Raw genomic sequence first — 21,797 nt, 5'->3', positions numbered from 1 at the left:
GTGGGGATCGATGGCCGCGCTGAGCAGGCCCGAGGAGTGTCCTTGTTGTGCCTGGGACCCCGGCCCCACCCGGAGAGCCCCTGGTCCCTTCCTTTCGCTGCCGACTCAGGCCCCGGCGACCTGTCTGCATCAGGCAGCCACGGCTTGGGGCGCCCGGCACGTGGACGTGCCCCGGGGAGTCGGGCCTCGACTGGAGGCGATGTGGTTGCTGTGTGGTTTCCTCCATGAGATCAGGGCAAAGATAACAGTCTCATAGCACCGCGAGACTGGAGAGGCAAAGTGTTCAGTAATGCCCATGGCCGGTAGCAGGTGCTCAGCAAACACCGCCTTTGTCATGAGGGGACATCCCGGAACCCTCCGTGTGCGGTGGCTCTCTGAGCCTGCAAGGCGGTCCCGGGTGTCCGAGGCCCACGCGGGCTCTTGGAAAGCACAGACGCGGCTTCACGCTGGGGGACACCTCCTGGCCTTGGGGTCTCTCGCCCTGTGTGAGTGATGACGCATCAGAGGGGTGATGGGCCCTCGGGAGCCCGCGTGGCAGGACCACGCTGGGCAGCGGGGGAAGGGCCGGCTCAAGAGAGGATCCTCGTTGTCGTTGTGGACAAGGGCCGTGGCCCCTGTGCCGTGGTCAGACACTAAGGGACCAGCAACTGTTCACGTTTTGACGCTGGAAGTTCTGGCCACGTGAGCACTCAGACATTTCTTTTCAAGGTAAATTAAAATAAAGAGTAGCATAGAATGGGCTTGAGTTTTTATACTTAATTGGAGTTTTTAGTTGAATTGAATTTACTCTAAGGCAGCGATGTTGCTCTGGCAGGTAACTGCAGGTGGTAACACTCAATCTCTGCATCGCACACAGCGGCGGGCTCTGCCCGGCCTGGTCAGCGGGCTCAGCGCCACAAGGCTGCTCCCGTCTCTGGGGGTGGTCCCGGCGAGCACTTGGTGACGTCTGGAGACTTCTTGGGTTGCCACGAGTGGCGGAGATGGTGCTGCTGGGTCTGCTGGGTAGAGCCCGGAGGCTGCTCGACGCCCCACAGCAAAGCACCGTCCAACCCCGAGTGTTGGCAGCACCCAGGTGGACAGCCCTGGCGGAGAGGAGGAGCGTGAAGAATCCTCCCGTGACCCCACGATTCAGTTCTCCCCGTGGGCACTCCGAGTCTGTGCGTGCCCCAGCCCGGAGCTGCCGAAACCTGCTTGCACCGTGAGCACAGAAGTGCGAGGCTCTCAGGAGGATCCCTGTGAGGAAGCAACCTGCCGTGGGAGCTGTGTCCCTCGTCCAAACCGTGCTAGCAGCCAGTGAGCGCCCCCTGCTCTGACCACGGTGACCGGGCCACACGGGCGGCCACATGCTCCACACCATCCACTGATCCACTCAGTGGGGTCGGCTGGCAAACACCCTCCCTCTGGTGGGCAGCCCACGACCAACACTCTCTCTGAGGGGCCTCTCCTCTCCCCGCCTCCCTCCCTCTCTCTCTCTCCCCCTCTCTCTCCCTCTCCCTCTCTCCTTCTCTCTCTCTTCCCTTCCTCTTCTTTATTCTTCTTGTGGGAGATACATTTGAAGCGCAAATGCTCATCGACTTTAGGAACGTCCACTTTATCATCTGAAATTCAGACTGACAAGGCAACAGCATCGTATAACTTAGTGTCCATATTTTCTGGGCGCAGCACTGTTTTCCATTGTTGGATGGGTCCTTGTTCATGAACGTCCTTGTCTTTACCTTGGCCCTGGCTCGTTGCCACTAACGGAACAGGACATGAAACTGGGGCACCTGGCCACAGGTCTGGATCCACTTTTGTGAAGACAACGTATCCAAAGCTTCTTTCAACTCACTTCTGATGTATGGCCTGGCATACATGACAGGATCTCTATGCTGCGTTTCAGACACTCCCTTCTCCCCGGGAGCCCCAGGGCCTGCGATGAGTTCCGTAGAGCGCGTCTCCGTGTCTTCAGCTCTGCTCCTCGCTTAGAATGGCTGGACAGCCGGCAGCTCACATCTTCCTGTTTAAGAGGCCAACTCCCAGTGGTGCTGGAACGCTTGCCTCTCAGTGACTGTCCCAGGGACCTTATAATATGCCTGCGATGGGTGTTTTCCCGGCACTCTTCCGATTTGGAAAGGCTGCTGCTGGCTGAGCTGAGAAACGTTCTTGCCGGTGAGCCCGGTGCGTGCCGAGGGGGTGCGCTTGCTGTCCAAGGAAGGACCCCGAGGACGGCGCTGCTCTGCGGTCCAAGTCTGTAGACCGTATGTAGCTGTGGGCCAAACTGAGTGTGCGCGGAGCCGGCCGATGCCCGGGGGGTAAGGGGCGAGGGAGGAAGAGAACAGGCACCTTGCTTACCTCCGGTGAGAAGCGTAGTTCCCGGTGATGTGCCCAGAGCCATCACAGCCAGGGGTGGGGCACCTACAATTAAAAATGCAGAACGGGCAATTGACTTGAGAGAAAGAAAATCCCCTGAACAATTAACCCCCTTCTCTATCCAGAAAGCAAACTCCTGAATGCTTCACCTCCCTACTTGAAAGAGACAGATGGAGCCGGAAGCTTCCTGGCTGGGAACAGGGACCTGTGTCCACTGACCACACCACCAGATACCAACCTTGGCTACCTTCTTCCTTCCAAGCACAACGGCACTTTCCAGAAGGACCACGGATGTCAGTACCTGCCTCGGTGGCAACAAGCCCTGGAGCATCCTGGTCCCGATGCTGTTTACTCCAGTCAGTTCCCTCCAAATAGTTCATGTCACCCTCCCTTCTTGTTACTTTCGTTTCAGTGGGACTCAGCTTCAGCAGCCACGTGCGAAGCAAGATTTGTACGTGGAGGGGTGTGCACAGAGGCCTGAGAGACTGCTCTTGGTCTACACTGGCAACAGCAGTGTTATAACGGGCTCCCGGGAAACGGACTCTTGGCAAGGCGGGCTGACTGGCTGCCCCGAGCCCCGTGACGGCAGCAGCCTGGAGCGGAGCGCTGGGATTCGCTGGGCAATCAGGTAGGTTTGAGTTGCCTTGAAGCCGTTTTAGCTGACCCGAGTGGAGGCCAGGTGTCTCGATCAACCAGGTATGGCGAGTACTTCTCGATACCCTCACTACACCTGTTTGAGCCGAGCGAGGCCACGTCCCCTGGGTTCTTAACTACCACACTGCCATTGCCCGAATGGGACAGAATGTGCTTTAAAAAGTTTTATAATTAATGCCCTTCATATAGCTTCCTAAATGAGCCGTCTCAAGAACAATCAGGTGGCACTACAGAGACATTTCAGTTCATGCTATTTTAGTTTTCTTGTACCCACCAGGAATGTAAAAATTAAGGACAAAAATTAAGAAAAAGTTCTTTTTTCCATAAACTTTGTATATTTAAAAAACAACAACAGCAAAAAGCAAAAAACAAAACAACACAAACCCCACCAAGGATGACGGGACTTAGTAAGCAGCAGTGACACGTGGATCGTGTCCTGTGTCCCCGCCCCCACGCAGGGAGCCCCAAGGTCCTGGCAAGGACAAAAATCATACGTTTCGCATAGTTAATAAATGTCTACTGCTTCTGAGGAGTTTCAGTTTGCTTTGCACTCGGAGAGTCCCGGTGGAAACTGGATGCTGAGCCGGGGCCGGGGAACACTCGCTCCCCTGCGCCCTGCGGGTCCCTCGGCATTGCACAGGGATGGGACTGGGGGCGTCCCGTGCCGACACTCGCGTGCGCAAACAGTGTTCGGTATTCGGACACTGTCTACACCTCCTTCAGTCCTCAGAAAGGGACCAGAGCCCTAGCTCTCGAGGAACGGAGCTTGGTGTCTGCTGCATCATATTTTTTTTTTTAAAGATTTTATTTATTTATTTGAGAGAGAGAGAATGAGAGAGAGAGAGAGAGCATGAGGGGGGGAGGGTCAGAGGGAGAAGCAGACTCCTCGCTGAGCAAGGAGCCCGATGCAGGACTCGATTCCAGGACTCCAGGATCATGACCTGAGCCGAAGGCAGTCGCTTAACCAACTGAGCCACCCAGGCGCCCTCTGCTGCATCATATTGAAGGTTAGTTCAGTTTACAGCCCACTGCGAGGGCACAGAGGCAAGCGGGGAGGCGAACATCACTGGTGTGCGCACTTGGAACCGGGATTTTTAAAACAGGCATTTGAGGCAGAACAATGGGGCGTTTAAAGTGGAATCTATGTATCAAGAACAGCAACAACCCAAAATCGGATTGTTGACCTGATTTTAAAGCAACAGCTGGTTATGTACAATTAAAGTTTGATCACAAGACTCCTCTGCCGATTGCTAAGTAATTACTTTCTAAATAATAAGGGGGGTGACTCGACCTCGCTGGCTGACCTCCCACAGGGCACCTCATGCGGGTAGAGCCCCTGCCCAGAGCGCTCACAGAGGGAGGACGATCTGAGAGCAATGAGAATCGTTCCGTCTTAGAGAAGCTCATCTTCATGCAACTTTGTTTGGAAAATGTATCAAGAAACAGAAATGTTTCCCACTAGCCAATAATATACACTTGGCCTTGCTTTTTGCTTTAGAAAAAAAAAAAAATCCCCAAACTCTTCCTAATTTAAGCACTCAGTGAAAATTTATTTAAAATTTATTCATTTTAACACGAGTAGAAATTTTTCAATATGCCTTTTTTTGGTGAGGGCTGTAGGAGGTTGACATATTCTGTTCAGATTTAAAGTGAGGCATTATAACCAAACTAATGCAAATGAAAATCAGATTTGACTAATTATAAAAAAAGAGAGAGAGAGAAAGATTTTCAGAGTAGATTTTGTGTGTTTAAGCCATTTACAAAGGCAATAAAAAAAAAGGAGGCGTTTAAAATGTCCTCTATCACCATGCAAACAACAAACAAAATATTGATCTGGCCCATTTTCAGAGCTTCCACTGTGTTGGGAAAGAAAAAACATTTCCAGAAAGAGTTCTTGCTTTCTTAAAAGGTTTGCTCTTCTTGTCAAGACTTCAAGTCAGGCAGATGGGGTGGAGTCCCAGGCCAGCAGCCTGCAGGCTGCATGACCTGAGTCTGCCCCTCGCCGGCCACACCCCTGCACAGCTGCTCCCAGGCCTGCCATGAGTTCTTTCCCGGGTAGGCTCTCCTGCCTTCACCCCCTTCGACTGCTCAAGCCCAGTGCTGTAGCGCAGGGCCGGGGCTTGGGATGCCTGCTCAGAGGAGCCCATGGCCTTTCTTTGTTGCCTTCCCCTGACACAGCCCAGCCGCTCCCGGTTTTGTCAGGGCTGGTAATTCGGCTCTTTCATCTTTAGGTGGTGCTTCTGGACCACATAAGGCAGCCCAGAACGGTTTCTTTCTTCTATCAGCTCTACGTAGTCATTTTTCTGTTGCTGTTCAAGATTTTAAGGCTTTTTTAAATTGTTAGATTTACATACAGATTTCCTAGCTTTAAGAAATCTCAACCCTCAAAAATAAAATTTTCTGAAGTCGGTGAATGAAGGAGTGATTATTCACCTAACAAAAGGGGTCTTTGCTTCTCAGATGGAGCCAGCTCCAGGACCCTTGATAATGGGGTGGTGTAAAATCGATTTACAAAAATTTGATTTGCATCTACCCATCTAAGAGCAAGCACATCTTTTCCGTGAAGGGAGGCCCATGTGGGTAATCAAAATCCCCCGTGGATAAAATCAGACAGTACCATGTGCTGCACAGCTTGGGTTTTGAAATGGCAGAAGAGATTGACTGGGTTTCCATGGAAACTCCCCATAAGGCAGGCACAGGTTCTCCGCGCCGAAGTCCTCGGCAGCCGCAGGGAAGCACACCATACCCTCACCGCCCTCCGCGCTTCCTGGCAGTTATCAGGGACAAGAGCACCAAGGCTATTTTAAGTTCCCGTGGTTAGAGATGCAAAGTTCTGTGACATAAAACACTTGCCTCAAATATCACTTCTCTTCCCCTCCAAAGGTACTCTTGGTGGAAATACTCTGAGAACGCACATGATGAACAAATGATCTTAGAGCTAGACTTGCTGCCTCATGGATGTCTTCAAGACAAAAAACATTTGTGCCTTATCCATGATCTTGCATTTGTCTTGGGTTTAAGTAATACACCAAGAGAAAATAATTTGGGGTAGTGCATGTTATCATCTGGCTGGAAATATTGGTCTTAAAAAGACATTTAAGAATGGCAATGGGAAAAATCATGATAAAATGTTTTAAACAGTGTTTAAGTTTTGCAGAATCCAAGCAAAATCTGAAAAAAAAAAAAATATCAGGACCATTCACAAAACTTCTGGATTTCTGATTTCATGGAACTAGTCCTTCTCAAGTAGGAGTGAACTGGGTTTGTGTTGCTTTTGTGGATCTAAGACATCAAAGAGACCTGTGAGCCCAAACCTCCCAGAACGCCCTGTGTGCTCATGGCTTCTCTCAACTACTCCCCACCCAAGGACACATTCTGCTTGGACCTATATAGGAACTGTCACTGATCACACCCACATGAGGTATATCATGAGGTCATGAGCTATATCCCCTAATATCAAAACATAACTTAATGTCTATACATTGAAATACATAATCATGAAAACCATGTGATTTTGCATTGGCGCACATCTCAAAAATGTGACAATAGACCACCCTGCTTCTTGCCTGTCCCTGCTTTGTCCCTCAGCAAGACATACGACCTACTACCGTGTTGTTTTCTCCCATTTACAAAACCCCTGTCCTGAGACAGGGTGGGCAAAATGGAAATCACTAAATCCACTGACAAGTTGTATCATCAATTAATTATTGATAAGAATATCTTTAAAGTGCTTCCTCCATGTGCTATCATGCCCCCCTCTTTTGAAAATAAATATGAGGATTTGATAAATAGTTATATTAAGGAAGACATCTAAAACAGGACACTTTCTCCCAGTTGAACGGATGTCCACACTAAAGTGCCAGTTACTACACATCATGAGCTGAGACCGGTCAACCGTGTTGCATCAGTCCTGTTAGTGATACGTCATGAGCACCTCGGAAAAAGTCCAAGGCAGATTCTACGCACACAAGCATTTGTTCTGGGGGACCCGAATGCGCTGCCAAGGCATCCTTGTTGGATACCAGGTGGCTAAGCCCCAGGCTCCTTTGGGCTAGCCTCTCACCGTCTACTTCCTGGGGAATGACCTTGTCCTGAAGACCAAGAGGCAATCCACCCTGAGTGCACCAGCCCAGGACTCATGGCATTCACGTCTGACTCAGTCTGAGCTGGCAGGCCTGCTGGGGGAGACCGAGCTTGTCTCCCCCAAAATCAACTTACGGGAAAAAAATATTTGGAGGCATCTCATGATCTCTTATCTTGATAAGAGTCAATTACTTATTTTTAAAAATCTGATAGAGGCTGAAAGCACTGTGGGCGTGTTTGAACTGCATCCTCACTCTCTGTGTAGTCGACCTACCTCGTCAAACTGCCCTAGAAGACTGACTTGCAGACATGCCCTGATTTGAGTAGAATAGCTAAAAATATACAGAAGAGGACTCACAGAAGATCTGGAATGATCATACCAAATGTCAGAGTGACATACTCGAGTTCTTGGGAGAATTTCATGGGAAGGCCCTTTACAACCTTTCTTGCTCATTTCTTCCATGGCAACTCTATCAAGGAAACTTAGTAAGTAAAACACAGAATATATATAAAAAAATAATTTTTTATGGCCCTCAATTTTAAAAGAAACATGAAAATGTAAAATTAGGCATTGTCTCTAGTAGTAAAATGTATTTGTAAATTGGAATGATTCAGGCCACATATATGTCTTTGTTTCATTTATATAAAAAGTTCAATTCAAAAAACACTTTTTTTTTGTCTTAAGAGATATGGTTCTGAAAATATATTTCTTTATTTTGATTTTTTGTCATATAAATGGGAAATAATAAAGAAATTCAGAGGAGTGCAAAATAAAGATATTTCTAATGGAAAAATGACATATACTGATCCTTATGTCATACCTCTGCAATTTTCTCCCCAAATGGAACGAAACCAGGTCACTTAAAAGCACTATACATTACTTCTGCACAATTTCTTAGATATATTACCTGAAACTCAAGGAAAGATAAAATCTTGCAGATTGCTTCTTAACTTGTAAGGCATTCAATAATTTTCTCTTTTTTTTGGAAATTCAATATTAAGTATGCATATTTTGAGCTTTCTGCAGCTGGACACAGAGGTCCCCATGCGGGCACGTAGTATTTTCCAAGCGTCCCCCAGCCCAGCCTCCCTCCAGAAATAGCTGGTGACACAGCCGTGGGGCGGACACTCTGAGCTGGGGAGTGGAGCCCTGGCCCCTTCAGGGGCCCCTGGGGTCTTCCAGCTGCACCGCCACCGCTCGCCCCCAGGGGGCTGGCTGGGGTGCTGCCCACTGCGGCCCCTGAGCGCCCACCCCTCCGGGAAGCAGTTCTGCAGGGGAGCATTTTTGGATTTGCTTCTTGCTTTGTCCCCTGACACCTAGAGTTTGTCTTATCCTCTCTCCTCGGGTGTCGGGCGAGGGCTTTCACGTGGGATGTGTAGGACACTCCTTATGAAACCCTACCCATTTCAAAGTGGACAGTGGACACAGTGCTATCAGGAGAATTTAGGTAGAAGACTTGCTGTGTGATGTATGGAACGTGGAAGCAAAAGACATCTTCTCTTTTGATTCCCAGCACCTTTCTTTTTAAATTACACTCAAAACAAACCCATAAATGAAAAAAAAGTTTTAAAGGTACTCTTAACATGGTTAAAAAAAACACCCTCATTTTGCTGACTCAGATCGCATTTCTGGATGGGTCAGGCTTCATTGCACTAAGAAGGCCGGGAGTGATCCTGTGGCTATCACTCAGAGTCCCGGTTCCGGGGCCCTGGCGGGCGGAGCGCCGAGGCGCTGTAGGCTGTGGGAGTAGCAGGTGGATGTCGGGGTGGCTCAGGGGGTCCATCAGTGCCGTGAGGCCCAGAGCTCACTCGGCACGCTGCGAAGTCCACGGGGATGGCTCCCTCATGCACAGCCCACGGACAAACGGGATCTTTCTGGCAGGTCTGCGTTCTGACTTAGGGGCTCACGCACCTGCCGTCAGCCTCGGGTCACCTCCATCCTAACATGTGCTGTGTCCCCTCTGCGCTTCCCCGACTGGGCCCCGGGATTCCCTGGGAGTGTGCGGGCGCCGGCCATAGGGCCCCATGCAGAGCTGAGGCGGAGCCTGGACGCCCCCCGCCCGTCATCCGGGGACACGGAGCCAAGGTGCGGGGGTGCTGCGGCCGCTCTGCTGTTCATGCGGCATGCAACGTTCCATCGTTTCCAAACATGCAGCCTACACATCTTAAGCTTAAGTCATCGGTCATGCTGCCTCCTTGTCCGCGGAAGGGAGCCTAACGGGGGCCCTCGCCGCCACACCGCACCGCTGCCCGCTGAGAGGTCCCAGGTGCATCCAGGAGTAGGCTCCTGTCCAGTGCGGCCGAACGTACCTAGCACATCCTGACGTCCCAGTCACTTAACGGGGCGTGTCCATGGGAACCTGCTGCCGGAGCACATGCACGTCCAGCAGCAGTGGAGCGGCTAAACAAGAGACTGGGGCGGCCGGAGTCAGAATTGGAATTGGACTCGGAGGACCCATGCAAAAAAAAACACACAGAAGGTGACTGGTGTGGCTGAGCGAAGGCAACAGAAACCAGCATTCTAACGTCCTGTCCTGCGTGGCGTCTGCGCGCACCGCGCCCTGGGGAGGTGGGCGGGCGTCACCCCGGGGCATGCAGAGACCTTGCGCGGGGCCCACGAGGAGGCACTCACCTTTGCCGGTCGCACTGAGCCCCCAGGCAGCCAGAGTCATTGGTGTGTAGGGAGAGCGGGTTTGTAAGGACACGTGGGTGTGTGTGCTGTGGCAGGGGATGCTTTCTGGCCACGGGCCGGGGGGACTGAGATGTGCAAGAATGTGCACCCCGACTGTGCTCGGGATGTTTTCTCTAAGGACGGGGGGCCCGGGTGACCGTATCCCACTGGTCATGCCCACTGCTGAGGGTCCCTGATCGGGGTGGCCCGGGGTCGGGGAGGGGGTGCCCTGCGGAGGCTGCCGGCTCGGCCACGCCAATTTTCTCAGCATCATGAACCAGGTGGACTGCACTTGAGACAGACGGATGACCTGGCGTGACCACGAGGACCCTCTCTTGGCTAAGCTACTGCTACCTGCAGGTGCATGCCCCAGCCCACACCCCGCTCCGAAGGGCACGCAGGCCAGCACGGACGTGGCTCCTTCCCGTCTGAGGACACCCAGGCCCAGAGTGGCCTGCTGGGCCAGACACGGATTTGTGTGGGAGCGTGCCGTGGTGTCCATGTGGCTGCTGGCTCGGGCTGTGAAAGCCACAGTGACTGGGGGACATCAGGTGCATTTTTCTGTTCACAGACGGTTTGAAACTGCTTTGAAGTTAAACGAAGGAGGTTTACATGATTTACAAGCAGCTCAGTTTCCTAGGGCTCACAGACGTGAGTGAGCATTAGGAGAGGCAGGTCTTGGCGACGGAGGGAGGGAGCGGCTCTGGGGCCACACAGTTTCCCTTTCAGCAGAGACCCTGTTCCTACTGCTAAGGTTCTGCCTATTTCTGTTCATCCTGTTTCTCCTCGGTTTGTCATATTTGTGGGTCTTTTATTTTTTGAATCTCTCTTTTGTCTCAGAGAAAGTGTTTTCCGTTCTAATCAGGAGAGACGAGACAATCGTTCGCTCTGTCACGTCCTGTGTGACCCTGGAGTTCTCTGTTATCTCTCACATTTGGGGCTCTGTGTCCCTCCCTTCCAGTCCCCCAAACCCTGTCTCCTGCCCCGTCCTCTCGTTTGTAACTGCCTGGTTGTAAGCTATATTTTAGTTTATTTTCTGCTCTGTCATCTCTCTCTTCAAAGAATGGCATTCTAGCCTTCTTCCCGTGGGCTTTGCCTTTTCTCCTTGGTTTTTTTTTTTTTTTGGTCACATGTAGAAGTGATTTCAGAGACTCTTAGTTTAGCAAAAATTTTTAGAAATAGACTGGTCAAATATCTTTTTTTCTTACAGGCAAAGAGACAGATCCAAACAGGTGGAGTCTACTGCTTCAATTTATACAAAGAGCCGCCGAGCCCTGATGAGCACAGCCCTGTCTTGTGTCCTGGTGCTGCTGCACTCAGCTAGACTCGTTGTAAGTCCCCCGTTATCAGTAGCTCCTGCCCTACGAAGCTGCTGTGGGGCGTGCCCCTGACGCCGGGCTCCTCTGTGCTTGAAGACAGCTTGCTTGTTCATCTGCTCGAGATCTTTAGTGACTGATCTGCAAGGACCCTTTGTGTCTCGTAAAATGGGCAGAGTGAAGGGGAGAACAGGAAAGGGAAATGAAATTTCTCTAGACTTCTGTACCAAGGACACAGCCAGAGTGGTTTCTAAGAGTCACACTGTCCACTGACCGTGTGGTTTCCCTCCGATCACGAGGGGCCGACCAGAGAGCCAAGGGGCTCAGGGCCCACACCCTGCAGCTGTAAGAGTTGACCCCGGGTGCTGGTTCCAGAATCTGAAGGGCACATACGTTCCACTGAGGACAAGACGAGAACCAGCAAGTGCTCAAGACGGGGATGCCAAGTCCAGAAGGAGAGAGCAAGGCAGGCAGGAGCGGAGGACAGCAGGAAGGGGCCGAGGAGCCGCGCAGATGTGCACAGAAGACCCTGTAGCTCTGGAGGTGCTGGGGGCCCGGAGGCGGGGCTGAGAGCCAGCGGCCTGGCCACACGTGTCCTGTGGTGGAGACCCCACAATGATGGAGCCTGCCCTTGGCCCAACCCCTTGACCTCTTAGAGAGAAAACCAGAGACCGTTTCCTCCAGAGGCTCTCACTCCTTGTTGGAAGGCTTAACTGAAGATCAGGGACCTGGGAGAAGTGAGGATGGGTCTGCGCAGGGGACACCTTGGAGGCTGTGAGCAAAGGATGCTGCCCACACCCGGCCCCTGCCCTGAAGTTTGGGGCATCTCCCATCGTACTTTGTTGAAAGAGAAAGTTAGAGACAGAACGAAGAGAGAAAGATGTGCTGCGGAAACAAGGTGAGAAGCAAACTGTGGTAAGCCACATGGACGCGGATGATGGGAGGGACACGTGGCCACCCCGAGACGCTGGCGCTCGTGGGGCAGACCTCCTCCCACGATGGGACGTGGGCTGCAGCAAAGCTCTGCCCGCCGAGAGCTGGTCCTGTGCCCTGACTCCTGCAGGGACAGAAGCAGTGAATCTCCAGTACCTTCCGCAGTGGCCAAGGGCAAGAGGACCTGAACCATGTCACTTGAGTAAAAAGTTAACAAAGCATTCGGAGATTTTAGCTTGGAGAAGAGAAGACGGCAGGAACCAGAGTTGCCGCCCTCACGATGGGAAAGGAGGAGGGACACTTGCCCCAAACGTCCCTAAGGGCCCGGGACCACTTTCAGGAAGGGCTTTCTCACCATGCCACGTTCCTGGAGGGTCCTGCCCCAACACCTGCGCTCAAGAACAAGGTGGGAGACCCCTGGAAGCGTGGGGGTCCCTAGGACAGGTTGGGCTGGCACCTGCGAGTAACCACCCCGAAGGGCTCCCAGGACTGAGGGCCAGGGCTCTGTCCACAGCCTGAGGCAGCCCAAGCGGGCAGCCGGTGAACCTCCCTCGGGGAGACCGGCCATCTCTTCCTCTCTGCGGCACCCACGTCTCCGCAGGTGAGCGGACATGCTCCCAGCAGGACAGACAGGCCCGGGGCCGCCTGGAAAGCCCTGCCTCAGGGTCCCCACGTTCTCACACCAGCGTTCCACCCCCACGAGGGGTCTCCTCTCTAAGCAGGCGTGGCCAGCCTTCCGGACCCGCACTTGAGCTGAGCACCACGCTTGGCTGAGCGCCGTCCCTCTGACCTCCTCCCAGAACCTTCCTCTCAGGCCTGCTGTGCCCCAGCCTGACCTCTAGCTCAGCGCCTGGAGCCCCGGGTGCCTTCCTGGGTTATGTATCACTCACTCATCCAAACGCGGGCTCTGGGGGAGCGGGCGGGGCCCGAGCGGTGACGCAGCCAGCCCTGGGTTGCTCCCTGTGCCGGGCTCAGTGTCCAGTGCCACCGACGGATGCGCAGGTGTATGGTTTCGTCCTTTCTGCCTGGAGTGGTGGTTGTGCTGTTTGGTCTTCTGGTTAGCAGGCGAGGCCCGCGGTCCACAGAGCTGGTGTAGATGCTGTACAGCTCAGGCGTGTGGCACCGAGTGCGGCCTGTCCTGAACGTCCTTCTCGTTCTCAGCAGGATGTCTGCAGCTAGGGTTACACGGGAGCCCTGTCCCAGGTAGCGGGGGCTCTGCTGGCCCTGGGGTGCTGCCCCCCAGAAGCTCTCAGGGGAGGCTGGACTGAGGACCCTGAGGGGGTGTCAGTGGGCTGAGCCGCGGGGCTGCTGCGTGTCTGGGTGTAGGGCGCAGGCTGGGTGCTGAGGGGGCCTCTGCCCAGAAGGGGAGGTGTGCACAGCCCCACCCTCGCAGGAAGTCTGATGTGGAGGCAGAGGGGCCAGGACAGCGGTGGGAGAGACTCAGTGCCTGTGAGCTGGCCTGCGCTTGCCCGGGGCACGTGCCTTGCCTACCCTAGCCTCGAAACCCACGGTATCAGACAGCCTTGCCCACCGGCACTCAGCTCCCCAGTAGGGGTAAGAGCTAAAGCCATACAGTTCAGGCTTTAAGATGGCCCAGGTCACAGAGATCCGACCGCTGACCTGTCCCTGTCTCGTGGAGGAATGGGTGACCGCCCTGCACCCATTTAAATCCCAGAGGGCAGAGTGCGTGCCCTGGGGCTCCACAGGGAGGGTGGCTGAGGACAGCCCCTCCCCAAGCCCGGGCCCTCAGCAATCACTCAGTAAAGGCCAATAATCACCGTGGGCCCCTAAGGTGGCCACTGGCACACGTACTCTTCACAAGCATCCTGTGTGGCTTCTGCCCCATCAGTGCTGTGTCACAGACCAAACAGGCTCAGGGACACTTGTCTGGTGCCCAGAGCAGGAAGCAGCAAAGGGGCTCGATGGCGGCCATCAGCTGGAGACCAGGGTTGAACTGCGGCCTGAGGGAACCGCCAGCAGGTGCAGAGGGGAAGGCAGCGCTTGTGGGAGGAGCATCCTGGGGTCCCCGTGCGGGGCCGGTGGGGAGGAGAGAAAGGGAAAAGCCAGGGCGAGAGGGCAGTGCACAAGCATTCGGCAGCAGGTGGCGGCGGGTCCGAAGGCGCGGGTGGGGCGGCACTGTTCAGAGCAGGCTCCCCCGGAGAGCAGGCGAAGGAGCGTCCTCACCCCACCCAGGCGCAGTCGCTGGACGGGGAGGCGGCTCTCGAGCAGAGCGCTAGCTCTCCTAGGAAGGCACGCCCTGCACTGACCCGGGTCGGCCGTACACACAAGGCCCCCGCGTGCGGGCGCGCGGTGATCTGGGCCCCCAAACGGACGCGCGTGGTTTCCTCCGTCCCTGGAGGTTGGTCCGAGCGAGTCCGGCCCTGCCCACTCCCGGCCACCACGTCGGGACAAGCGTCCTGTCCTCGAGCGTGTTGCCATCTGCCCGCGGAGAGGAAGCCGGAGGCTCAAAGGAAGAAGGGGAGGGAAGTCAGGCAATGACGGGTGACAGCCGTGGTCCTGGCGTCCCTGCTGTCGCGGAGGGCGGGCCTCGCACTGCGCGCGGCCCTCCCGGACCCTGCGGGGTCCGCGCAATCCGCGAGCGCACGTGGTTGGCGATCCGAGCAGGTGCGCTCACGGGCCGCGCGCACACATACCCCTCACTGTCCACGCAGCTCCCGCCCACGTAAGCTCTAGGGCAAGAGATGCGCCTGCGCAGAGGGCTCCTGGCAAATCACGCTGCGGGTCTGCGGGTACAGTCTCTGCCCGTGTTTCGGAGAGCGATTTCAGATCTGAGTTCTAAGAAAATCGTTTTAAAATATGGTTGTTCCAGAGTGAGTTTTCATGCAAGTTTCATGGAAACTTCATTAGCCTACACTGAAAAGACGTTTCTTAGGAAAAGAATCACTTTGAAAATGATTTTTGTTATTTAAGCTATAAAGAGGAATAGGAAAGATTTTCCCGGAAAGGAAGGAAAGGAAAAGAGGAAGAAATAAAAGAGGAAAACTTTTATAATTGGGAAATCTCTGAGGGGTCAAGGGGCTGGCAGTCATTTCAATCTTCCTGTTTCATTAGCTGTTGTGCGGGAAGGTCTCTGGGGGCCCATCCGTGGGCCCGAAACACAGGACAAGTGTCACTGTCCGTGGTGGGGGGGCTCTTCGGAGGCTCCCGCAGGGCAGGGAGGACGTTCCTCACCCCCGGCGCCCCCCCGCAGCACGCAGCCCTGACTCCGGGAGGGGCTCAGGATGAGGAGTGAGTTGCCATGGCAACCATCACCCCCCTGATGCTGCAGGTTCCATAATGTGCAGGAAAACTCCGAGCAGCAGGGCCCGGAGGGTGGGGGAGGGCAGGGCAGGCCTGGCCTTCCAGCAGGGGAGGCCCTGTGAATGAGCTCCCACGAGGGACGACAGTGCACAGCCAGAGCCGGAAGCTGTCCGGACACGCACACCAGCCTCAGAGCTTTATGACCCATGGCTCCTGAGGCCTCGAGAGGCCACCCTGCAGCCACGGTGCCCCCTGGGTCCACCCGGGAGAGTCTGAGTCCCACTGATGCAAAGCTCGGTTGGCACTTCAGTGTCCTAACACGTAGAGCAGAATCATGTGCTCCCAGTGTCCTTTTGGTACGCGCTACTGAAGACAAAGCATGGACCCTGGTGGTGTGTGTGAACCCCCGGGCGTGGGCCCACGTGGAACTGCCCCGCCCATGTCATCCTAAAGACAGGGTCCAGGGAAGATGGCACAGCCTGTTGGCAAAGCATGCTGGGCGTCGCGAGCACTGGAACCCCCACCCAGCCCTCTCCCTAGCCAACGGCGTTGCTTTAGCACGTTCCCCATGTGGGCCTGCGTGTGCGCGTACGTGTGTGCATGCGTGGGTGTGTGTGACGGACAGGCCTACGTGCCTGGCACCCACAGGCTCCAAGAGGAGCCCAGCTCTCAGGCACGAGGGGAACACATTCAGCTCCCACAGGCAAGGGGCGGTGAGTGGCCGCCAGCACTTGGCGCCGTCCCTTCTCTCTCTCTGGTCTGATCCCATCAGTCTGCGCGATTCCCTGGGTGTCAGGTTCTTACACGCTAACTCCTCTAACGTCATCCTCCCCTAAGATGGAGAAGATGGATATTTTCCCAGTTGCAGAGATAAAAAGACCAGTGTCATAAAAAGCCAAGTAACTAGTTCAGGCTAACTAGTTTAGTCTAACTAGGTTCTGGCTAACTTGCCCAGGCTGAGTAGTCCAGGCTACCTAGTCTAGGCTACCTAGTCCAGGCTAACTAGTTAGTCTAACTAGGTTCTGGCTAACTAGCCCAGGCTACCTAGTCCAGGCTAACTAGTTAGTCTAACTAGGTGCTGGCTAACTTGCCCAGGCTAAGTAGTCCAGGCTACCTAGTTAGTCTAACTAGGTGCTGGCTAACTTGCCCAGGCTAAGTAGTCCAGGCTACCCAGTCCAGGCTAACTAGTTAGTCTAACTAGGTTCTGGCTAACTAGCCCAGGCTACCTAGTCCAGGCTACCTAGTCCAGGCTAACTAGTTTAGTCTAACTAGGTTCTGGCTAACTAGCCCAGGCTAACTAGTTCAGGCTGACTAGTCCAGGCTGCCCATTTTGTAAGTGGCCAAAGCAGGATGTGGATCAATCTGTGTGAATGTGGAGACTGTGTTCGCCTCATCCCAACACAAAGATTTTCATTTATTTTATCAGGAAAAGCATCATTGACCCAACAAACTCTTTAAATTTAAAGAACGTTAAAAATAAATAAACTTCATCCTTTGGTTGTAAAATTGGCTGCTGGAAGGACCGATGAACCTTCGTGTCAGTTTCTCGGGCCGAGGAGTTGGACACGGAGGGCTCTTGTTCTCCACGAGTGGGATGCCAATCCTTGCCGGGCTCACGAGAATTTATTCACCGAGGTCATTCACTGAACTTGTTTCCGGTCCACAGCAGACCAGCTACTTTCCCAGGAAGAATCCCAGGGATCATCGGCTCTTTGTCCCTTCCCACCAGTAGCCGGGGGCACCTCAGGCCCCTCGTGCTGGCCCGTGGGGTCTGGTCTCTCCTCCCTGCTCTCTGTGGGTCATGACAGCCTGGCCACCCCAAAGGTCCTCAGAGAGACACGGCCCCATGGGGTCTGTGGACCTCCCGGGACCCCCCGAGCCGCGGCTGTGCTGGGGGGCAGAGGTGCTCTGTGCGGGAACTTGGGGGATAGCCCCAAACCTCGCCTCACTTCAGCTGTCTTTGGACCGCAGCACACATGTTGGAAGAACATGACAGCATGTTCTTTTCTCCTGGACCAGGGCACCAGCAGAAACCTCCAATGCCAGCTAAGGCCACGGGTCCTGTCCACCGTGAGCTCCAGGTCCTCCTGTTCTGGGTGGAAGTCGAGAGAGCCTCTGCACCCCATCAACGCTGATGGGGACGGTTTCTCCTCCAGTTAGAAGACAGGGCTGGAGTCTCGCCTGCGAGCACAGCAGCTCAGAGGCTGAAACCAAAGCGCAGTCCTCACGTTGGAAGTCACAGACCCTCCTCCAGGCTCGCACGTGGGAATGGCTTCCAGCGCGGGGAGACGCATTCCCTCCTTGGGCCCCAGGTTTCAGACGGTCGTGCCTCTCCGCTGGCCTCACGGCACCAGCCGCCCTGACCCTGCTTCCGCTGTTTGCTGCTGAAGGGGCACTCTGCGCATTTTGAAGGCATCCCGGTCTTCTCAGAAGGACAAAGCAAGGGTGGGACGGCGGGACGTGGGTACCAGAGGAAGCCAGCGGGGCGGGGGCCACAGCGGACAGGACGGTCTCTACCAGCAGCTGGCCTGGCTCCCGGAAGCGGTCATCGTTCCCCAGGAGAGTAACGAAGCCTCACCAGAAAGCTGTAATTTCGATGAACTGAGAATCAGATGATTTTGGTGTCTAGACCTCCTCTGTGCTTGCCCTCTAAGCCAAAGGCTGCCCGCGGGCAGTGATCTGGAAATCCGGGTGTGTGTGCGTGGGACAGAGCGACTGGAGGGACCGAGGCCAGGCCCAGGCGGACCGGCTTCTAGTCCAGCCTACAGTGAAGTCGCTCTGGGCTCTGGAAAGTCGCTCAGCGTCTGACCCCCGTGGCCCGGCCTGTGGAATGAGGGTCTTGAGCGCCCAGCTCTGCCCCGCCCCCGCCGCCTCCACGCCCGAAGTCCTGGGAGACCCACATCCTAGGGCTGCTTTTTCCAAAGAAGAAAGCTGAAGTTCACAAGCTTGGATGACTTGCCAGAAGCCACGCAGCGAGGAAGGGGAAAGAGTCTGAAATGATTCCCCCTGACCCAAATCCCGCATCCCTTTTCCTGCATCGCTGGTGCTCAGCCACACCGCCGCCCAGCCCGAGGGTGCACCTGTCTCCGTCACCTGGCGCCCGGACCGGGAAACGTCTGCTGGAATGCTGGCTTTGTGTCCCGAGAACTGGGTGTGAATGAAGGGCCGGCACAGGACGCTCGTCTTCTGCATCCGGAGGTCTTAGCTTCACACGGAGACCGTCATTCCTGCAAGCAGGAGGCTAACGTCGTGGGCCTCCCGGAAGCTGATGTGGAGGTCATGGCCGACACACGGAAATTGGGAAGAATCAACACGGCTTTTGTGTGAGATGTGGTATTTGTAGAAAGGACCGCACGGCACGAGGTACAGTGTGACTACGACCAGCCAGGGTGACGTGGGCACGGTCTCGTGCCGCTGTAACTCGTGGGTGGCTAGGAAACTGAAATCTAATCTGGGGTCCTAGGTGCCCGAGAAGTTGGGGTCTGGTCTGGCCTGGATCTAGGAACGTGGGAAAGAGAGAGACGCGTTTCGCAACGTGGCCTGCACGGCTCTGACCCACAACGGTGCCCGCTGAATAAAAAAATGGCTCTGTTTCTATGATGTTCTCATCTTAAAACACGTGTCATCCAAAAAAGGCAAGAGAACTGAAGCAGGAATTCAAGATAGTTTGAAAAGTAAAGAAACGACAGAGACTAGGACGATCAAAATATGCCAGTTGGGAAACTGGAAGGTGGGGAGGCGAGGGTAGGAGTCGTAGAAGGGGATCGCGCCGCTGGGAGTCTGAGGGGCTGACGGACAATTTCAGTGGGTGATTGTAAGGCTGATTTGCAAGTCTGATATAAGTATTTTAAAACTGTACCCTATTAGACAAGAGAGAGAGAGAAAAAGACATATTAGGAAGATGGAATCCTTTTATCTTTGAAATATTTTGATCTTGGTTGTTGGAGTTTCCAGTATGAGAAGTTTTCCTTCATTCACTCATCGTTGGAACTGGGTCAAGCTTTAGGTGTTGATTGTCTGTGTCTTTCTGCTCCAGGCCTCCCTCCCCCTGTTCAGTCAGCCTCATTCCTGCTGGGGTCCCTGGGCCGACCCGCCAGGCTGTCACAGACTGCTTCCTGCCACCGTCTTGCCTCAGACCTTGTTCTTTCATTAACAAATGTTTATATCGATTTTTCTGGGCATCAGCTGCTATCCTGAGCACTTTGCAAACACAAACTCATTCATCCTTGTAGTGAACTTCCAGGTGGGTGCTAACGTCACCCCACTTTGTAGATGGAATCGGGGAGGTGAGTCCCTGGGAAGGTTGCCCGGCGGTGGGCCGCCCATCCGGGTCCCGAGCCAGGAGGCCTGGAGGTCCACGCTGCTACGCCTGCTCTCTGCTCCTGAGTCGGCAAGAGTGAGCGATGGAAACCTCCCCACCCTTGAGATGTCGGAGGAGACGCAGGTCCTGAGGCTTACTATCACCTGCGGCCCGTTTTTTAAAATACCCCAAGATATTTAACCACCTCCAGGTCTTTGAGGAGTCTCTATTAATGCAACTGAAACATCCCGCCTAGATTTAAAAAATACTTTTCTAAAGAAAACAAATAGATCCCAAATACTTGCAATGAAACAAATTTAAATTATTTCTACTTAGCCTAAAAACTCATAGCCTTTGAGGTCCCTGGGGAATTAAAAGTCAGAGATGGGCATTTTCAATGGCAGAAATTGTTGTCATGACACGAAAGGGGGAAAAAGCAGAAATAGCTCAGGGAGAAGCCAAAGCTTTGCGTCACTGCGGCATTATTCTGACAGGAAGGAAGGTGTGATGGAGAAAAACCCGTCTCTCTCTGAAAAGCCAGAGCCAATCACAGTGACTGAACCGTTCCATGAAGAGCACTCAGGATGTGCTCAGTGTGGAGGGCCTGGCAGGCGCTGGGTGTGGGGCAGGGACAGACCTGCCCCCCTCCCGGGTCACCCAGCCCACCGCCCAGTGGGTTTCGGGGGTCTCTGACGGACACACGGGGGCCTTGCTAAGTCAGGAAAACTAAGCTGAAGATATCACACATTGAATTTTAAACAAGCAAACACAGAAAATCCAACAAATAGGAATATATACTTCCTTGGGCGTTAAGACATTTTGGAAAGGTGTATACACTCGAAGCTATTCGGCCCAAAAACGTCCTAACTGAAAAGCGTGAAGCTGTCTACCCTCTTCAGTCTCAGTCTGTCTCAGGTGTCAGGCGTGGGGCGGGATGGCCCGTGACGGGGGGCGGGCCCCGGGGTCACTGGATGTGCTCTCGGGACGAGGAGAGGTGACAGGCAGCCAAGCGGAGAGGGAAGGGTGGGCCTGCCACTCAGGAACTGCAGATGCACCCCCGGAGTCCCAAGAGAGAGAGGCCATCCCCCAAATAACCAACATGCACCGCATTCCCTTCCACAAACAGCCCAGGTCTTGAAAACATGTAAAATTCAGTTTTTGTTCTAAGAAGAGTTTTGAATGTGCTCAAGTGCCTGTAAATAGATATAAAAGCGAAGATGGCAGGTGATGCTCCCGGTCAGCGCTGGGATCCTCGGCTGTAAAGTGGGGCCGGAGGTGTGCTGTTCCCTCTGGTATTTGCTCAGTCGTCAGACAGTCCTGGTTCAGGTGACGGCGCCTGGGTCGGGCAGCAGAACAAGGCTGGAGCCAGGTCATTCTGCACCTGCTGCCATGGTTGCACCTCTGTGTGGCGTGGGGTCATCGACTTCACGTGCCTGGAGCAGCGGAGAGCCGATGCCACTCACTGAGGCGGTGGCCGTCCGCCACTCTGCCCTACGCGAGGGGACGTCCTAAAGCGCACGCCCACCATCACCTCCTTTCCACCCAGGGCAGTAGAGTTTCCAAACTCACTCATTCCCGGTGAGCTCGCCCAATCCCCTCCCTTCACAAGGGGGGGAACTGGAGGTCAGAGAAGGCCACCCGCTGCCCCCGCTGATCAGCGCTGACCCCACTCCACAGCCTCCCTTCAGATTCAGGGGCTCCTTTCATGGTTGTGTTGTACAAGCGCATGATTCGGACTCATTCATTAAATCCTTCACTTGACGGCTTGTCTCCCCAGTGACGTGCAAATGCCCGTGGACTCTGTGACCTGGGTCACACTCTCATGGAGCCTCCTTCTCAGGCATGGCAGAGGCGACCAAATATCCACAGCGTGATAGGATATGGTCGCTGCAGGAAGCAGCCAGTGCGTCCCGGGATCATGGGGCCGAAGCGCTATGATCAGTGGGGGGTCTGGGAGCTCTGGGATGACCTCATGCTGTGGGTGGGCTTCAGTGGACAGAAGGTCAAGGAAGTCATCCCAAGGGAATGCGCCTGTGCCCATAAGGGTCACGTAATTTTTGTACCATGAACTGTGCATGTGTTTTAAAATGGTTATTTTAGGAATTGAGGGATCTGCAGTTAAGGTCTCTGAAGCCTCAGGGTGCAACAGTCTCATGTCTATGACTGTGGCCTCTCCTTCCTATTAAAGGTAAGACCAAGGCGCTTCTCCCACGGAAAGGCACAGCTCCCC

The 21,797-nt window shown here is 54.3% G+C and overlaps 1 protein-coding gene across 1 annotated transcript in view; it reads right to left on the bottom strand.

Moving 5' to 3' along the window:
• The window catches only part of MYT1L (myelin transcription factor 1 like), a 78,446-nt gene that overhangs the window by 5,875 nt on the left and 50,774 nt on the right, over nucleotides 1-21,797 (bottom strand). The window contains exon 12 of the mRNA XM_081797315.1: nucleotides 2,332-2,394. Within this exon, the coding sequence (XP_081653441.1) occupies nucleotides 2,332-2,394 (63 nt within the window). The remainder of the gene's footprint in view (nucleotides 1-2,331; nucleotides 2,395-21,797) is intronic.

This window comes from Leptonychotes weddellii, chromosome 10 (assembly GCF_054177405.1).
Source record: "Leptonychotes weddellii isolate Sample4059 chromosome 10, ASM5417740v2, whole genome shotgun sequence".
NCBI lineage: Eukaryota > Metazoa > Chordata > Mammalia > Carnivora > Phocidae > Leptonychotes > Leptonychotes weddellii.
Note: the sequence above shows the minus strand (reverse complement) of the source record. Positions and strands in the feature narration are given on the sequence as shown.